Raw genomic sequence first — 13,899 nt, forward strand, 5'->3', positions numbered from 1 at the left:
TTCCCAACCCTCTGGAAGCAGCCCAAAAATTCCATTCTCAGTTCCATGTTAATGCCCGCACCCTCATGGCGCGCTTCAACATCACGAGAGCACAAGCACGAGAGATTGTACGGTATTGCCCAGCTTGTGTGATCTCTACACCCCAACAATCTATTGGCATTAACCCAAGAGGACTTCGCCCAAATCATATTTGGCAAATGGATGTTACACACATCCCAGAATTCGGAAAACTCAAATATGTACATGTTTCGGTTGACACCGCTTCTCAGGTTATGTTTGCTTCGGCAGAACCCGGAGAAAGGGCCACCCACGCTATTAATCATTGCCTGGCAGCCTGGGCTGCTTGGGGAAAGCCCAATATACTAAAAACAGACAATGGTCCTGCCTATACCAGCAAAATTTTTATGACATTTTGTCAACAAATGGAGGTCACTCTTAAACATGGCATTCCTTACAACCCCCAAGGACAAGGCATCATTGAGCGATCCCATCGGACACTCAAGGGTGTCTTACAAAAACAAAAGGAGGGAATAGGCCACGGCCTAACGCCCAAAGGAAGAATATCATTGGCACTCTTTACCATAAATTTTCTCAATTTAAGCCACAATAATCATTCCCCTGCCATGGAACATAGCAATCCGTCCCCAACCGACAAAGGGCTGGTTAGATGGAAAGATGTCCTTACAGGACAATGGATGGGCCCGGATCCAGTGGTTAGTTGGACCCGAGGTGCGGTTTGTGTCTTCCCACAGGAACCAGGTCGCGAGCCGCTGTGGGTCCCGGAAAGATTGACGTGAGCAGTAAACTCCCCACCAGTTCCTGATAAAGCACAGGAGGATAAGCCCGCGGACACAAGTCAACTCGACCCTTCTGGGACCAACGCTCAGCGCCCGAGACCATCTACAAACTAAAATGTCTGGTTTGGAGCTTTTTCTATTCTGTGGGTTCCTATTAATCACCCCTGTTCGCACAAATTTGACCAACACTGTTAAAAATACGACAGCTTGGCTGCAAGACACCTACCTACCTAAGTTTCACAATTTGTCCCTCATAGTCGGTCAGGAACTTGACAATATGGACGGTATCCCACTAGGTCCAGTCAGGGGTTCTCCTGGCCCAACCTGACTACTTGGATCCTGATTGCTGTGGCCATCCTAGTGGGGCTTGTGGTTATTAAATGCTTGTTAGATCGCCTCATACAAACTCAGCAGCAGGTTAAGATCACAGCCATGGCAGCCATGCAAATGGCAGCAGGTGGCCCATCAGGCCAGCAGGCCGCCGCATATCTCCTTCACATTGCAGAACATCAGCTATAAGAGCTGAGTGGGCAAGCCAATGACGGGTAAGACGGGAAAAGCCCTCCCGGTCAACCTAAGACAGGCTCCACTCAGATATACATGGCCTATAAGGCCAGGGGTCCCTCCCGGAGTCAAATTATTGGCATTGAGATGCGAGACCAAGGGTACTGCAGTGCCATCTGCCCCAAAGGTTGGGGGGAAGGCAGGAATGAATGTCTATATGCATCCAGGTTCGGTTCACAAAAGCCTGGCCCTGCGAAAAAATGAACCACTCACCTTGAGCATGGTCCTGGCGCAAGGATATGCACAAAACAGGGTGATGCACAGCAGGGTATAGACCTCTACATTCTCTCATGCCTCGGCCTACAAGGTAGGCCCACTCCTAGGTGTCTAACAGCAACAAGGTCATAGACACCTTGGAGGGACCCACAGACCATCCTATTTTAATAAATAAAAAAGGGGGAGATGTGGGAAGCCGCCTATGATGGCGCCCATTTCCTGCTTCCGGGTTCTTCCCGGCCTGAACAAGCCTGCCAAATTGTCATGTCTGCCCAGTTACCCGTGACGCTAGCCTATCAGCTTGTTAGACGCGCTTCTCTGTGATTGGATACTGCTTCCCCTTATAAGAGGTTGTTCCTGCCCCCAACGGGCAGAAGAGGAACCAACGTTGAGGGTGGCGGACCTTGTTAGGTCCGGTTCGCTGTACGCAATAAACTTTGAGAGCTGATCCTGCTCGAGTCTGGCCTCCTGTCTCCCGCGGCTCCGGTCACTTGATGGGTGCAGGCCCCGCTCCCCAGTGACGGGAGCAACAGAGGGAGGAGGTGACGGGGATCCAAGAGGCAGGGGCAGAGCATCTAACCCCCTGCCGCAGAGACACACCCCAGGGCTGTGCCCGGGCAGTTTGCACCTGCCGCTGCTGCCCGAGGAAGCCACCGAGCGCGGGAACTCTGCCTTTGTCACGAGCTTCACCCTGAACTCTGTCCTTTATCCTGCTCTGCTGTGGCCTGGTGAGTTTTTCAGGGCGCGGGCATCGCTGCTCTAACACCATTCCCACCTTGTAGCTTGCAAGACACTCATGGGGCGGGTGTGGGGAAGGACGCTGACTTCAGGGCAGCTAAAACATCCAGTGCGAGTCCTGAGTCGGGAAGACTGGGACAAGACCCAAGAGAGAGGGGGAAGCGTCCTGACTCATCCCTGGGGACCCAATGACACTGCCTCACTCCAGCCTTATATTCTCGGTCAGTTGCTCCCAAACCATTCTGAGACCACCCCTTTGGCAGTGAACAGGGACCTGTTGGTTATGTCTCCCTGCTGAAAACAGGCCTATTTGAAGCCTGGTATTCCAACGCCCTCTCACAGGCCCTGGGATTCCTCAGACCCTGCAGTCACTTTAATGCCACACACTCTTTCCTTGCTTCAAGATGTCATTCTCCTGGGCCCTGACTGTGGCCTGCCTTGGGAAACCACGACTCCCTTCTCCCACTGGCACCCAGCCTGTCCTAGACCAAAGGTCCCCTCTTCTGTTAACACCAGTCACTGGAGCTTCAGAGCCTGGGAAAGCAGGGGCAAGGGGCCTGAAAGGGACGGCAGGGGGACAGGACATGGCTTCCAGGGAGAGTCCAGGAGGATTACTCATCCATCGAATGTGGCATCACAGTCTCAGCTGCCTCAGGGCCAGGAGAAGTTGGAGGGAAACCTCGGGGAACAGCGAGGCTGTGGTCAGCCAGGCTGTGGTCACAGGGAGGAGTGGGCCCTACCCCAAAACATTCCAGTTCCTGTCTTGTCGAACACCATGCCGGCCAAGCAACACACGGCTGCAGACTCTGCGGTCATCCACCTTGTGGCCTGGTCCTGACCTCTGGCTCAGGTCCAGCATCTAAGAGCTGCCCTTGGCACCGCCTGGGGGGCTGCACTGGGGTGGAGACAGAGCTGGCTGGACCAGAGTGACCCCCCTGACCCAAGGGCCTCTGGAAGCCTAGCCTTGGAATGGAACGGGCATGGAATCAACTGTTTAGCTGCTGAGATGGGACGGAGGTCACAGTGGCTTGGGCAAGAAAGGGCGAGACCAGGAGAAACCAGAAACCCACGAGGATGGAAGGAGTGGCTGCTGTTCTGATATTCAGGGTCCAGCCCTGCCCTGCTGGTCTCTGGCTGCTGGGAAGCCCAAGGCCCTTTCTGCTCTCAATGCCTTTACCTAGGTGCAACGTCCTCCAGGCAGCTCCCTAACCCATGGGCACCACTGCGCTCACCTGTACTGGGCCATGTCCAGTTTGTTGCCCAGCAGCAGGGCCGGGTAGCAGCGCTGCGTCTCCTTGGCGTGCAGGGCGAGCAGCTCCAGGTAGCTGCTGCTGCCCTCAAAGCTCTGGCGGCTGTCTACGCTGTACACCACCAGGAAGGCATGGGCCCAGTTCAGGTAGCGCTCGCAGTTCTGGGGATGTCCTGCAGTGAGGGGAGAAGCCCTCCAGGTCACAGGCCATGGGATAAAAACCTTCACCTGAGCAGTCACCCCCACTTGTCCAGGCCGGGTCTCTGTATTGTTCCCCACCCGAGCCCTTTCCAAAGGCACACTTGACCATGGACTTGGCTTGGTGTGAAAGGAGACATTGTCTCATGACCCACCCCCTGCCCTGCCCCAGCCAGCCAGCCAGCCAGAGACTTGGAGACCTTGGCTGCTTGGGCACAATGCCAAGGACATGGCACAGCCCCTCCAGGGACCTGTTGTCTCTGGGCACTGCTGGTTTGGGGTCAAGTTCACGCTGCCCTCTTGGCTTCTGAGAAGCCAAGAGGGAGGACGAGGGGGAGATGGCCAAGGGGCTCTCACAGAAGCATCTGTGTCAACAGGCATGCACCTGTCTGACTGCACAGGGCCCAAGACCTGCCACGGGTAACTCCCCAGCCCCCTTCCCATCCTCCTCATTTGGCAGATGGAAGATTTGGGCTCAGGGAAGTCAGTGTCTCATTTCAGACCACACAGCAAGTTGCACTTTTAAAGGGACCCAAACTCCCTGCCCTCCAAGGGGCAGTGGGGAGGTTACCGGGTCTGCAGTGTCCATGACCCTCAGGTGGATGGGCTGGTGGTCCACCGTCTCCTCGGAGCTGTAGGTGTCCTCTGCAACACACACAGACAGGTTGGGCAGGGCAGGCTACTAGACAGGAAGCTGCGACTGAGTCACAACTGGACCCCCGTGCCAACTGGAGGGCCCCTGGGTGCTGCTCTGGGGCCAGCGGAGGCGGATGCAGGAGGACTCTCACCGAGGAGGGGCTGCTGTGCTGCAGGGCTCAGAGCATCACAGGCCACAGCATAAATCCCTGGAGGGCAGGCCAGTGGCCAGTGCCTGGCTCACTGCAGACTCAGGAGTGGCACTGCCCACCACCCTTCCTCCCCAAACCCAAGTCCTTCTGACACCAGGACCTGGTCCATGGGAGACCCTCCAAGGACACCGCCCATCCCAGGGGGGGGGGGCAGAGACAAGGGAAAAGAGAAGCACATGACATCTTGGACGGAGGGTGGTCGGACCCCAAAGAAAAACTCTAAGAGGGTTTTACAAATAATCCTCAACCGTGTGACGAGTTTTAAGCCCCAGATGTGGAACCAAAGCCAACGTTAGCCATTTCTGAGCTGTATGCTTGGACCAAGTCAGCCGCGTCCCCGAGCTCATCAGCAGGCGGCAGCACCTCTGCCCAGCGCGGGCTCCAGGGCGGCCGGCGTCGGTCCCCGGGAAGGGCCGGTACTGGGGCGGCGGCGGAGGCAGCGGCGGGGGCGGCACCGAGTAGAAACCGCCACCACTGCCACCGCCACCGCCGCGGCGGGAGCCTTCCGCGGGGACCCGGGGTTGCAGACCCAGCGAAGGCTGAAGGAAGGGGGCGGAGGTCCCCGGATAAGGGCCGGGCCGCTGGGGAAGGGGCGGCAGGAAAGCCGGGGAGGGTAGCGGCGGTGGCGGGCAGCCGAAAGGAGCAGGAGGCGGCGGCTGAGGGGGCGGCGGGCCGGGGCGGGCCGGGGAGAAGAAGGGCGGCAGGGCCATGTTCCCGGTGGGCAAGCTCTGAGAAGTGACAGGAATCTCGAGAGGGTCTCCCGGAGCGTCTTCCGGGAGGAAGTGACGTCTTACTACGCGCGACCGCCTGCGACGTGCCTGGGGGAAGCAGGGCGCAGGAATGGACGTGGATTCAACCTGTGATCCTTCCGATTAAAATACTGCGAGGCTGGGCGTGGTGGCGCACGCCTGTAATGCCAGCAGTCGGGAGGCTGAGACAGGAAGATCGCTGCGAGTTCGAGGACAGCCTGAACGCACAGGGAAACCCTGTCCCAAAAACACGAAACGAAACACTTAAACTGCGAGGCAGAAACTGTCCGTTCTAGGTGGCGCTCCCCTACTTAGTGTAGGGAAAACTCACAGATCAGATACTCGCACAAATGTGGACGCGGCATGATGAATATTTGACTTAGGCATTAGAGAAAGTGAGGTTTCACTCAGACTCGAAGGATAACTAGGAGTTAAAAAAGGAGGGGAAGCACAGTTCGCATGGGAAGAGCATTGTGCTAGCAGATACAGATTGGGGTAGGGAACTGAAAAAATGCCAGTGTATACAGAGCACAGAAAACCTGAAACTGGCTCGATTGTATTCTTGAGAGTAAACAATTTTGAGAAGACTGCTGCTGGGGCCTCATATGGCACACATCTGTAATCCTGGCACTCAAGAGGCCTCCAGGCAGAAAGATCACTAAGAGTTGGAGGCCAGCCTGGACTACATAGTAAGACCCTATCTCAAAAGAAAAAAATTAGTGTAAGAGATCTGTGTCATTGCCCAGGTTCTCTTAATGGCAACATCTTGTAAAACTATTTTTACAACATGTACTATGCCCATCCTTTTGTTCTAACCGACTCTGTTTTGTTTAGCCACATTAGGTTTTATTCTCTCCAAAAAAATAATAAGAATTGTGGGAGAAAAAAAAAACCCCAAAAAGTATAATTGTTATTAAAAAGAGAGGACAGGAAGGTGGTCTAAGGGATATAACTGCATGTATGTTTGAGTATGTAGAATGGAAATCCGTATTAGTGAACTTTTGTTGGATGATTGAACGGCACTGTCTGCAATCTCATTGTATGAATGTTCACTTTACATGCTTTAATTTTATAATTTGGACAACTATTTCAAAGATGACAATATGTAACCTATTAACTAGTGATATCTTACTGTATTTTTTTCCTTGAAATTCTGTATTATTTGTACCCTTTTCCTGCTGTTTTTTAAATTTTATTTCCTTTTTTTTCTCTTTAAATAAGAAGAGAGAGAGAGAGAGAGAATAATAATGGAGTATCTCTCATTTTAAAGGAACAGAAAATCTTCATCCATACCAGGCCTGAACAGAATGCTCAAGCATAAACAGTAGGGGAGAGGAAAGAGGAAGGAAACAAGGAAAGAGCAGAGTGGTCATCTGGGCAGAGGAGAGCATATGCAGAAGTCTATGGGCAGCATGGGGTCGAGTGCACACAAGTGAGGAAAGCCAAGTGAGTCTGAAGAAGAAAGAAAGGACCAGGACACAAAAGACCAGGCTTGAGCGCCAGGCTTCTCAAAGGCCTGGCTCATGCTTCATGGGCAAGAGGGTCAGCTAATACCAGCCTCTTTAGAAATGCTGTATCAATACTGGCCAGTTATACAAAATAAAGCTTGTCTTATCTGACACGACTTTAAGAACAGAAGGAATCCTACAGGCGCTAGAGAAAGAATTATTCTGCCTGGAGATCCTGATGTTGTTAGTTCCCAAGGGCCCCACTCGATTCTGCCTTCCTTAAAGTCTCCTTAGACTCAGTTCATATCAATTGCATTGGTTGAGTTTCAAATTTCCAAGTTTCCAGGTTAGAAAGCCATGTATTTTAACTCACTCTATCAACAAAAACACACCTTGTTTTTACTAAAAATGTTCTTCTTCTTGAAAGAGAATAAAATGATGTCCCTGAAGTCAGCTGGGTGCTTCACGTGAGTGTCTTCTGCGCGGTACTGGAGGACCCGAGAAGTCTTGTTGATTAACCAATAGGGACTAAAGACAGAGATCACCATGCGGTTGCCAACTCGCCTGACGTGCACCGACAGGTCAACTGTCACTGCTTCTTTGGAGTTAGACGTAAAACACACAAGAAAGAACTCGGGAAGCGTGTCACATATGCGGAAATGACCGGTCCAGTCTCTGCCCAGGTATCTAACCAGGACTAATTCCATGACTTCTCCACTGATTCGGGAATGCAGGACGTCTGCTGTACTGCCTTCTGCCAGCTCATGAGTATCTGCTGTTCCCTAAACACACGCACAAACCAAGTCTGTTTAGCAACATCTTTGAAATACAAAACCTGTATTCTACACAGCGGCTAGACTCTGCAAGAAGCAGGTTTCCTGCCAAGTCTTCCACAGAGTACCATGTTTATATACTGTGCATGCCACAATTACCAAGGACTAAAAAGAAAACACAGACCACATTTATAAAGGCAGGAACTGTCTTTGGCCATTAATAGGCCAGCAGCCAGGAATTTTGAGAAGGAAAAAAAATGCATCCACAACAAGAATCCAAGGCTGGATTCCTTTACTCAGGGACCCTGGCGGCTGGCCGCTAGCACGGCATTACTGAACACGCCACCTGACCACCTGGTCTTCAGCTCCTCTGCTAGTCACACACCAGGCCTGACAGTCCCCTGCAGGGGGAATAAGGAAAGTGACAGCGGTCCGCTGCTCTAGCAAGCTATGTAAGCAAGATGAATTATTTTTAAAACACATACTAACAATACCTAAATCAGGCTCCCTTACTAACACCTTATTATTTTATACTTTTTATTTATAAACTATTCTTCTCTTTATCCACTATTCAGTTGATTTAATTAACTGCATAATTCAGAAATAGTTCATGACTAGGTAACAGAAAATAACAACATAGGTAACCAGTTTTTTTTGTTTTTTGCACCATGCTCGGGCTTGAACTCAAGGTCTCTCACATGCTAAAGCGAACTCTTTACTACAGACCTATACTCCAAGACCTGATATTCCAGTTTCTGCATCTTAATATAACATAGTATGTACAAACTTTAAAATATTTACCATATACCACTGCTACAAAATGCTGCTTATTATTTCCCAAGACAGTAATTCTGTTATTTTTAGTAGAAACCTTGGACTAAATAATTGTAATATTAACTTTAGAATGAGAACTTTATGTAACCCAGTACTTTGGGAGGCTGAGGCAAGAAGATTACTGTGAGTCTCAGTCCACAGTGAAATCAAGGCCAGCCAGCACTACTAAGTGAGCTACTGACTCATAAATACATAAGTAAAACTTTAAGGTGAAATATTCTCATTAGATTTTCTCCTTTGCAAATAATGAAAATTTTACTTAAATTAATAAAGTAATAATAATGGCTCTTAAATTTATGGCAGATGCAACAGAGAAAGTGGTAAAGAACAAGGAGCCAAACCACACAGGCATAAATCCCAGCTCTTCCACTGACTAGCTGTGAGACTTGGCCGCCTATGTAACCCCTGCATGACTCAGTTTCCCCAGCAGTACAGAGGTTCATTAATATCCACCATAGAAGGATTAAACATGTGAAGTCACAGGACAGTGCCTAACACAAAGCAGATGCTAGTTCCAGTCTTGCTTTCATTAACACTTTTAAAACACTGTAAGTATGGTATATAAAACACTGACTTCAGCTAAAAATACCACGAAATAAACTAGAATTCACTTTGTACAATGCGGGAATCTAAACCAAATACAAGAGACACACCTCCAGTAAGTATCTTAGGGAATAGGGGAGCAGATTCCGCAGTGTGAGAGAAGGGTAGAGGTGAATGATGTACGCCGGGTTCCAATCCTCCCTGTGTGCGCTGATGTGGCTCAACTCGTCCGGCTCGGCAACCGTGTTCACAACTAGCGGCAGGAAGCTGCGCTGCACCGCCGGACACTGCAGCCTGCCTGTTATGGAACTGCTCCTGTGCAGCTCCTCCTTTCAGGGGATGTAGGTGGTCGACTCCTTGTACTGATGCTCTAAGTCCCCAGCCGGCTGGATAAACAACTGAGATCTGCAGAAAAGCAAGCCCATGTGGGCAAAGAGGCTCCTGAGAACCCAGGAGCAACAGCCTCATTCAAACCGCAAGTCAACAATGTCACTCTATTTTACAGGTAAGGAAACATGGTTCAGGCAGGGTGGAGAATGTGCATAAAATCTCATGGCTAACTCACAGAGGAACGCTCTGCGGGAAAAAACAAAAACCTATGTGAACAAAGGTGACTGAAAAATATTTTCATTCCAAATATAAAGGCTATCCAGTAAATACAGATTTCAGAAAAGTCTAAACCATTAAAAAAATTGCGTCCATTTGATAAATTCAATATTTATTTTTCTACAGAATAAACCATGTCTTTAAAATAGGTTTTACATGTTTTTAGATAATAATTATATGAAGTTATATTCTTCACTATCTCTAATTCATAAAGGTAAAAACCCCATTCAGTGAATTTTCAAAAATTTAATGTTTTGAAAGAAGTACCCACCTATACGAATCTAAAGGGACATGGAACTCCTCTTCGGGGCTGACTGTTCCAATGCGCTCCAGAAGTTTAACATTCTTAACCAGTTTATAGATAATAAATGGAACAGAGAAGTGGTTTTTAATCTGTTGGACAAAAATACATATAATTAGCTTTAAAAACATAAGTTAAAAGGAAAATCATTAGCTGCATACACTATATAACTAATGTTTTAAACACAATTTTGGAAGATACTTCCCTTAACAATTGAAACTTTAGGATATTTGAAGGCTAGATACATATTAGGACTATTAACTATCAGCCTAAAATTCAGATATTCACATAATCTACATATTGTAAGCTGATGTTTACTGTTAATCTATAGCACTGTCATCCAAATAGTATTCTTGTTTAAAGATTCTAATTACATTTTCTCCATTATAATTTTTATCAATCAAATGATCAAATCACATGATTAAATAAAAAAGGACAGCAAAAGCATATAAGAAAACCAGTATTACTATCTTTTCTTGACCACAGTATGATATACATTGTATTGTTTCGTTTTTTATCTTACACTGTATTAGGGAGAAATATTCTGTTGCTGATCATATACTTAAACCTAAAATAATACACAGAAAAAGAAAAATGTTTGGTAAAGGCTTACCAGTAGAAAAGGAAAAAAAAATTTTTTTTATTTTTTGGTACCAGGGATCAAACTCTTAACCTTGTGCTTACCAGGCAAGCGCTTGAGCTACTGAGCTAAATCTCTGGCCTGAAAAGGAAATATTTATACAGACTAAGATGCCAAAATTTTTTTTCAGGAGAATAGCTCATTTTAACAGTCCTTGTTACACGCTCAAAAAATATAACCCCAAGTGATATACAAAGAGAATGATGTTATCCTATGTGACAATCAACTGTAATTATAATTTTCATCAATTCTTAAAGAAATACGCAAAAATATTTCATTAATGGTAAACAGAGGAGATACAAAAATGGGCTTTAAATTTAAAAATTTTATTAACCATTTAAAATAAAGAACATTACAAAAGCAAATTAGGGAATAGAAATGACATCATTACTGATGTAATGCTGTGTTGCGATATTCCAAAATGAGTTAAACTGAGAACTGAACAGTATACACTTCACTTTAAAGTCACCTGCAGCGCAGAGCGGAGGGTGATGACTTTATTCCCTTCGGTGGCATCAATCTGTACCAAGACGGAGTCTGAGTAATTGGCATGGGGATTCCGCACAATGTACAACCGCCGTCCAGGTCGGGCAATAGGGACATTGGCAACCTGTGTGTATCCATGTGGTACTAAGGCAGAGGACAAGTGAAAAAAATTCTAAATATTTATTTACTAATATGTTTCCATCAGAATAGTTACCCTGCCAAAACAAAGACAAGAGTATTCTTCTCGTGATTGGAAATAATCACCATGAAATACTTTTCTAAAATACAGGGTTTTAAAAAAGAGAAAAACTATTACTGATACAACATTTTTGACCCTAGATAATTTGAGCAAGTCAGTTTAAATATACGAAAACAAACAAAATGTGACAGATTTCTTATTCTCTCAACTATCCAGCAACAACTTTCTTGTAACAGTACTTAATTATTCTCACTATTTTGGGACTGCTATCATCCCAAAACAAGAAACAAGTATCAACTATTTAATCCAAGTTTTTACAAGTGTTTTTTCCCAAATAAGTATGCAGCAAAATATTTTTCTATATTTTATCAAAACTAAGCCCACAGTGATTCTTAAGGTGCTCCTGAAGTAAAATGCAGCATACCGAAAGTCAGCGTGAAGAAGGAACTCTCCTGACGGCTCAGCACAGACAGCTTCCCTTGAGAGGAAGGTTCCGTGCTGGCATACTCCAGTTCCAGATGCTGACCGGCATCCACACCATAGACATCGCTCTTCCCTGGGGAGCCCATCACTCTCAGGTTACGACTGAGCTGCACCTTCATGGGAACACCTACAGCATTTCTGACCGTAAACGGAGCTCTGTCTTTTAAAGAGTAATCGAAAGTAGAAGCAGTGCCCTCCGAAAAACCCTGAAAAGGAATGTAATGCCATGAGATAGTTACAAAATGTACATTTCTTTCAAACACTTTCCCATGCATACACATTTCTGAAACTAATTTTGATCACAGAAGAATGTATACAGTACATTTCACTCTTAAATTCTACTTGAAATATTCCAAATAAGAGCCACACATACTTTTGCTAAATTGCTGAAAACATTGAGACACGTTTTGGATATTGTTATATTCATTGTGTCTGCTGAAGAAATATAAATTGCCATTTTGGGCTCAGGAATAAAATCATCTCCTGGTATCAAACTTTTATCCTGGATCGGGTTCTTCTTTACCTACAAAGATAAATAACATAAAAATTTAAACAGCCGGTTACTAACAAATCTAAGATAGTCAATAGTGTTGAATTTTCCTAAGCTGGCACTTTATAGTAAGGCTCCTCCAAAGCATCATTTTCAAAGCTATTCAGAGGTTTCCTCTGCTCAGGTGAGGTGAGCGCAGCACAGAGTCTACTCTGGGGAAATGCTTTGAACTCTGTCAGCCACAGAACCTGTTCCATGCATACCTCCCACCCAAGATCCCATCTAATCATCCGGTACTGCCCAGCTAGTAACTATGAGTTGATCAGTAATAAAAGGTGATCCTGAAGTCTGAATCGGTCCTTATTAGAATATCATCTAGAAATAATACTTTCTTGTCTTCTGCTTTTTATTGGTAACATCTATAAATAAGTAATATCAAGCTTTCAACCAGCCCCCAGATTCCAGCTATTGCAATATTCATGGTTTTGTTCTAACAGAGTTGCAAAAGCCACGATTTCTGGTTACTGTCCTTATGCCAGAGAGAGGGAGGCCAGAAATACTAGTTCTACTTCATTTGGAGCACACAGGACACAAGTTAGAATCTTCTTTGTCAGCGTCCACGTGTAACAGCCCCGTGAGGCCGCTCTAGAGAAGTGCTCTGGGACAATCTGCTAATGCCAGCTCACACACTGGGTACTCGAGAAAACCAGGCTCTGCAACCCAGGATTCTGACACACTTGGAAAAATACCAGGAAGAGATAATAAGGAAAGTTCATAAATTAGTGGTGATTCATAAGATTTTTAGTTATACCCTTAAAAAAAATCATTATCTCAAAGAGCTTCATTTATGAAAGCTTCGTTTATCTACCAATACATATTCTATTAGAAATGAAAACTGAGAAAAACTTTAATATTTATCCAAAACTAAGTTAATACAAGACAACATTTTAGTGAAAAGTATTTTTAAAATACAAATAGTGAGATAAAGGACATTAATAAACTTCTTCAGTGCCTGCTTAAAAGACAGGTGGTCTCATCTCTGCTTTGCAGTCTCCTACAGAATCACACTCATGTACTTTCCCGAAAACTCCATCACACATTCATGAGGATGAAAATTAAAATGATATATAATGTCTGAATATACACATAAAAACATTTTCTATCTTACGCATACAATAAAAGGGCTCCACAGGTTCTGGACTACATCTTGACAAGAACCAAATTAAAGAACATCAATGAACACGTGCAGTGCCACTCCATACAGAGATGCTTTACTGTGTCCTTACATCAAGCTTTAAGTTCCATTGTTTCTTCCCCTCTATTCGCTCGATCAATGGCTCCCACACAGCACGAATCTCATTGTAATAGTGAACCTGGCACAGAATTATAAAAGGTCAGTTTTCAACCTTAATTATGCAATTCTGGAACAAGCAGGAAAACAAGTAATACGATACAGTAATAGCCGTTCAAAACCACTTGCCTAAAGACACAAAAAAGTACCTAAAAAGAATGTATTTCCCTTTATCCCTTTATTTCTTGTCATAAATCATTTAGCACAAGACTTCTTAAAAACAATTACCACATATACAGTTACACAGCCACAAACTGAATGTCAGCATATGTATCTATTCATATATATCATCTAATTCAATCATGCACAAACAAACTATAAGAGAACAAAACAAACAGGCAACAACAGAACCTGAGTCTTAACCCCACAGTGTTTTAGGCAGCTGC

The 13,899-nt window shown here is 45.9% G+C and overlaps 1 protein-coding gene across 1 annotated transcript in view; it reads right to left on the reverse strand.

Annotated features, from left to right (window-relative positions):
• The window catches only part of LOC101787919 (intermembrane lipid transfer protein VPS13C-like), an 86,759-nt gene that overhangs the window by 10,610 nt on the left and 62,250 nt on the right, over nt 1-13,899 (reverse strand). The window contains 9 exon segments of the mRNA XM_063243422.1: nt 3,548-3,737; nt 4,334-5,428; nt 7,200-7,589; nt 9,068-9,362; nt 9,835-9,956; nt 10,974-11,134; nt 11,614-11,878; nt 12,046-12,195; nt 13,449-13,535. Coding sequence (XP_063099492.1) covers nt 4,841-5,428; nt 7,200-7,589; nt 9,068-9,362; nt 9,835-9,956; nt 10,974-11,134; nt 11,614-11,878; nt 12,046-12,195; nt 13,449-13,535 — 2,058 coding nt within the window. The 3' untranslated portion in view covers nt 3,548-3,737; nt 4,334-4,840.

This window comes from Cavia porcellus, unplaced genomic scaffold (genome assembly GCF_034190915.1).
Source record: "Cavia porcellus strain 051 isolate PalLab524CR breed Dunkin Hartley unplaced genomic scaffold, mCavPor4.1 scaffold_38, whole genome shotgun sequence".
NCBI lineage: Eukaryota > Metazoa > Chordata > Mammalia > Rodentia > Caviidae > Cavia > Cavia porcellus.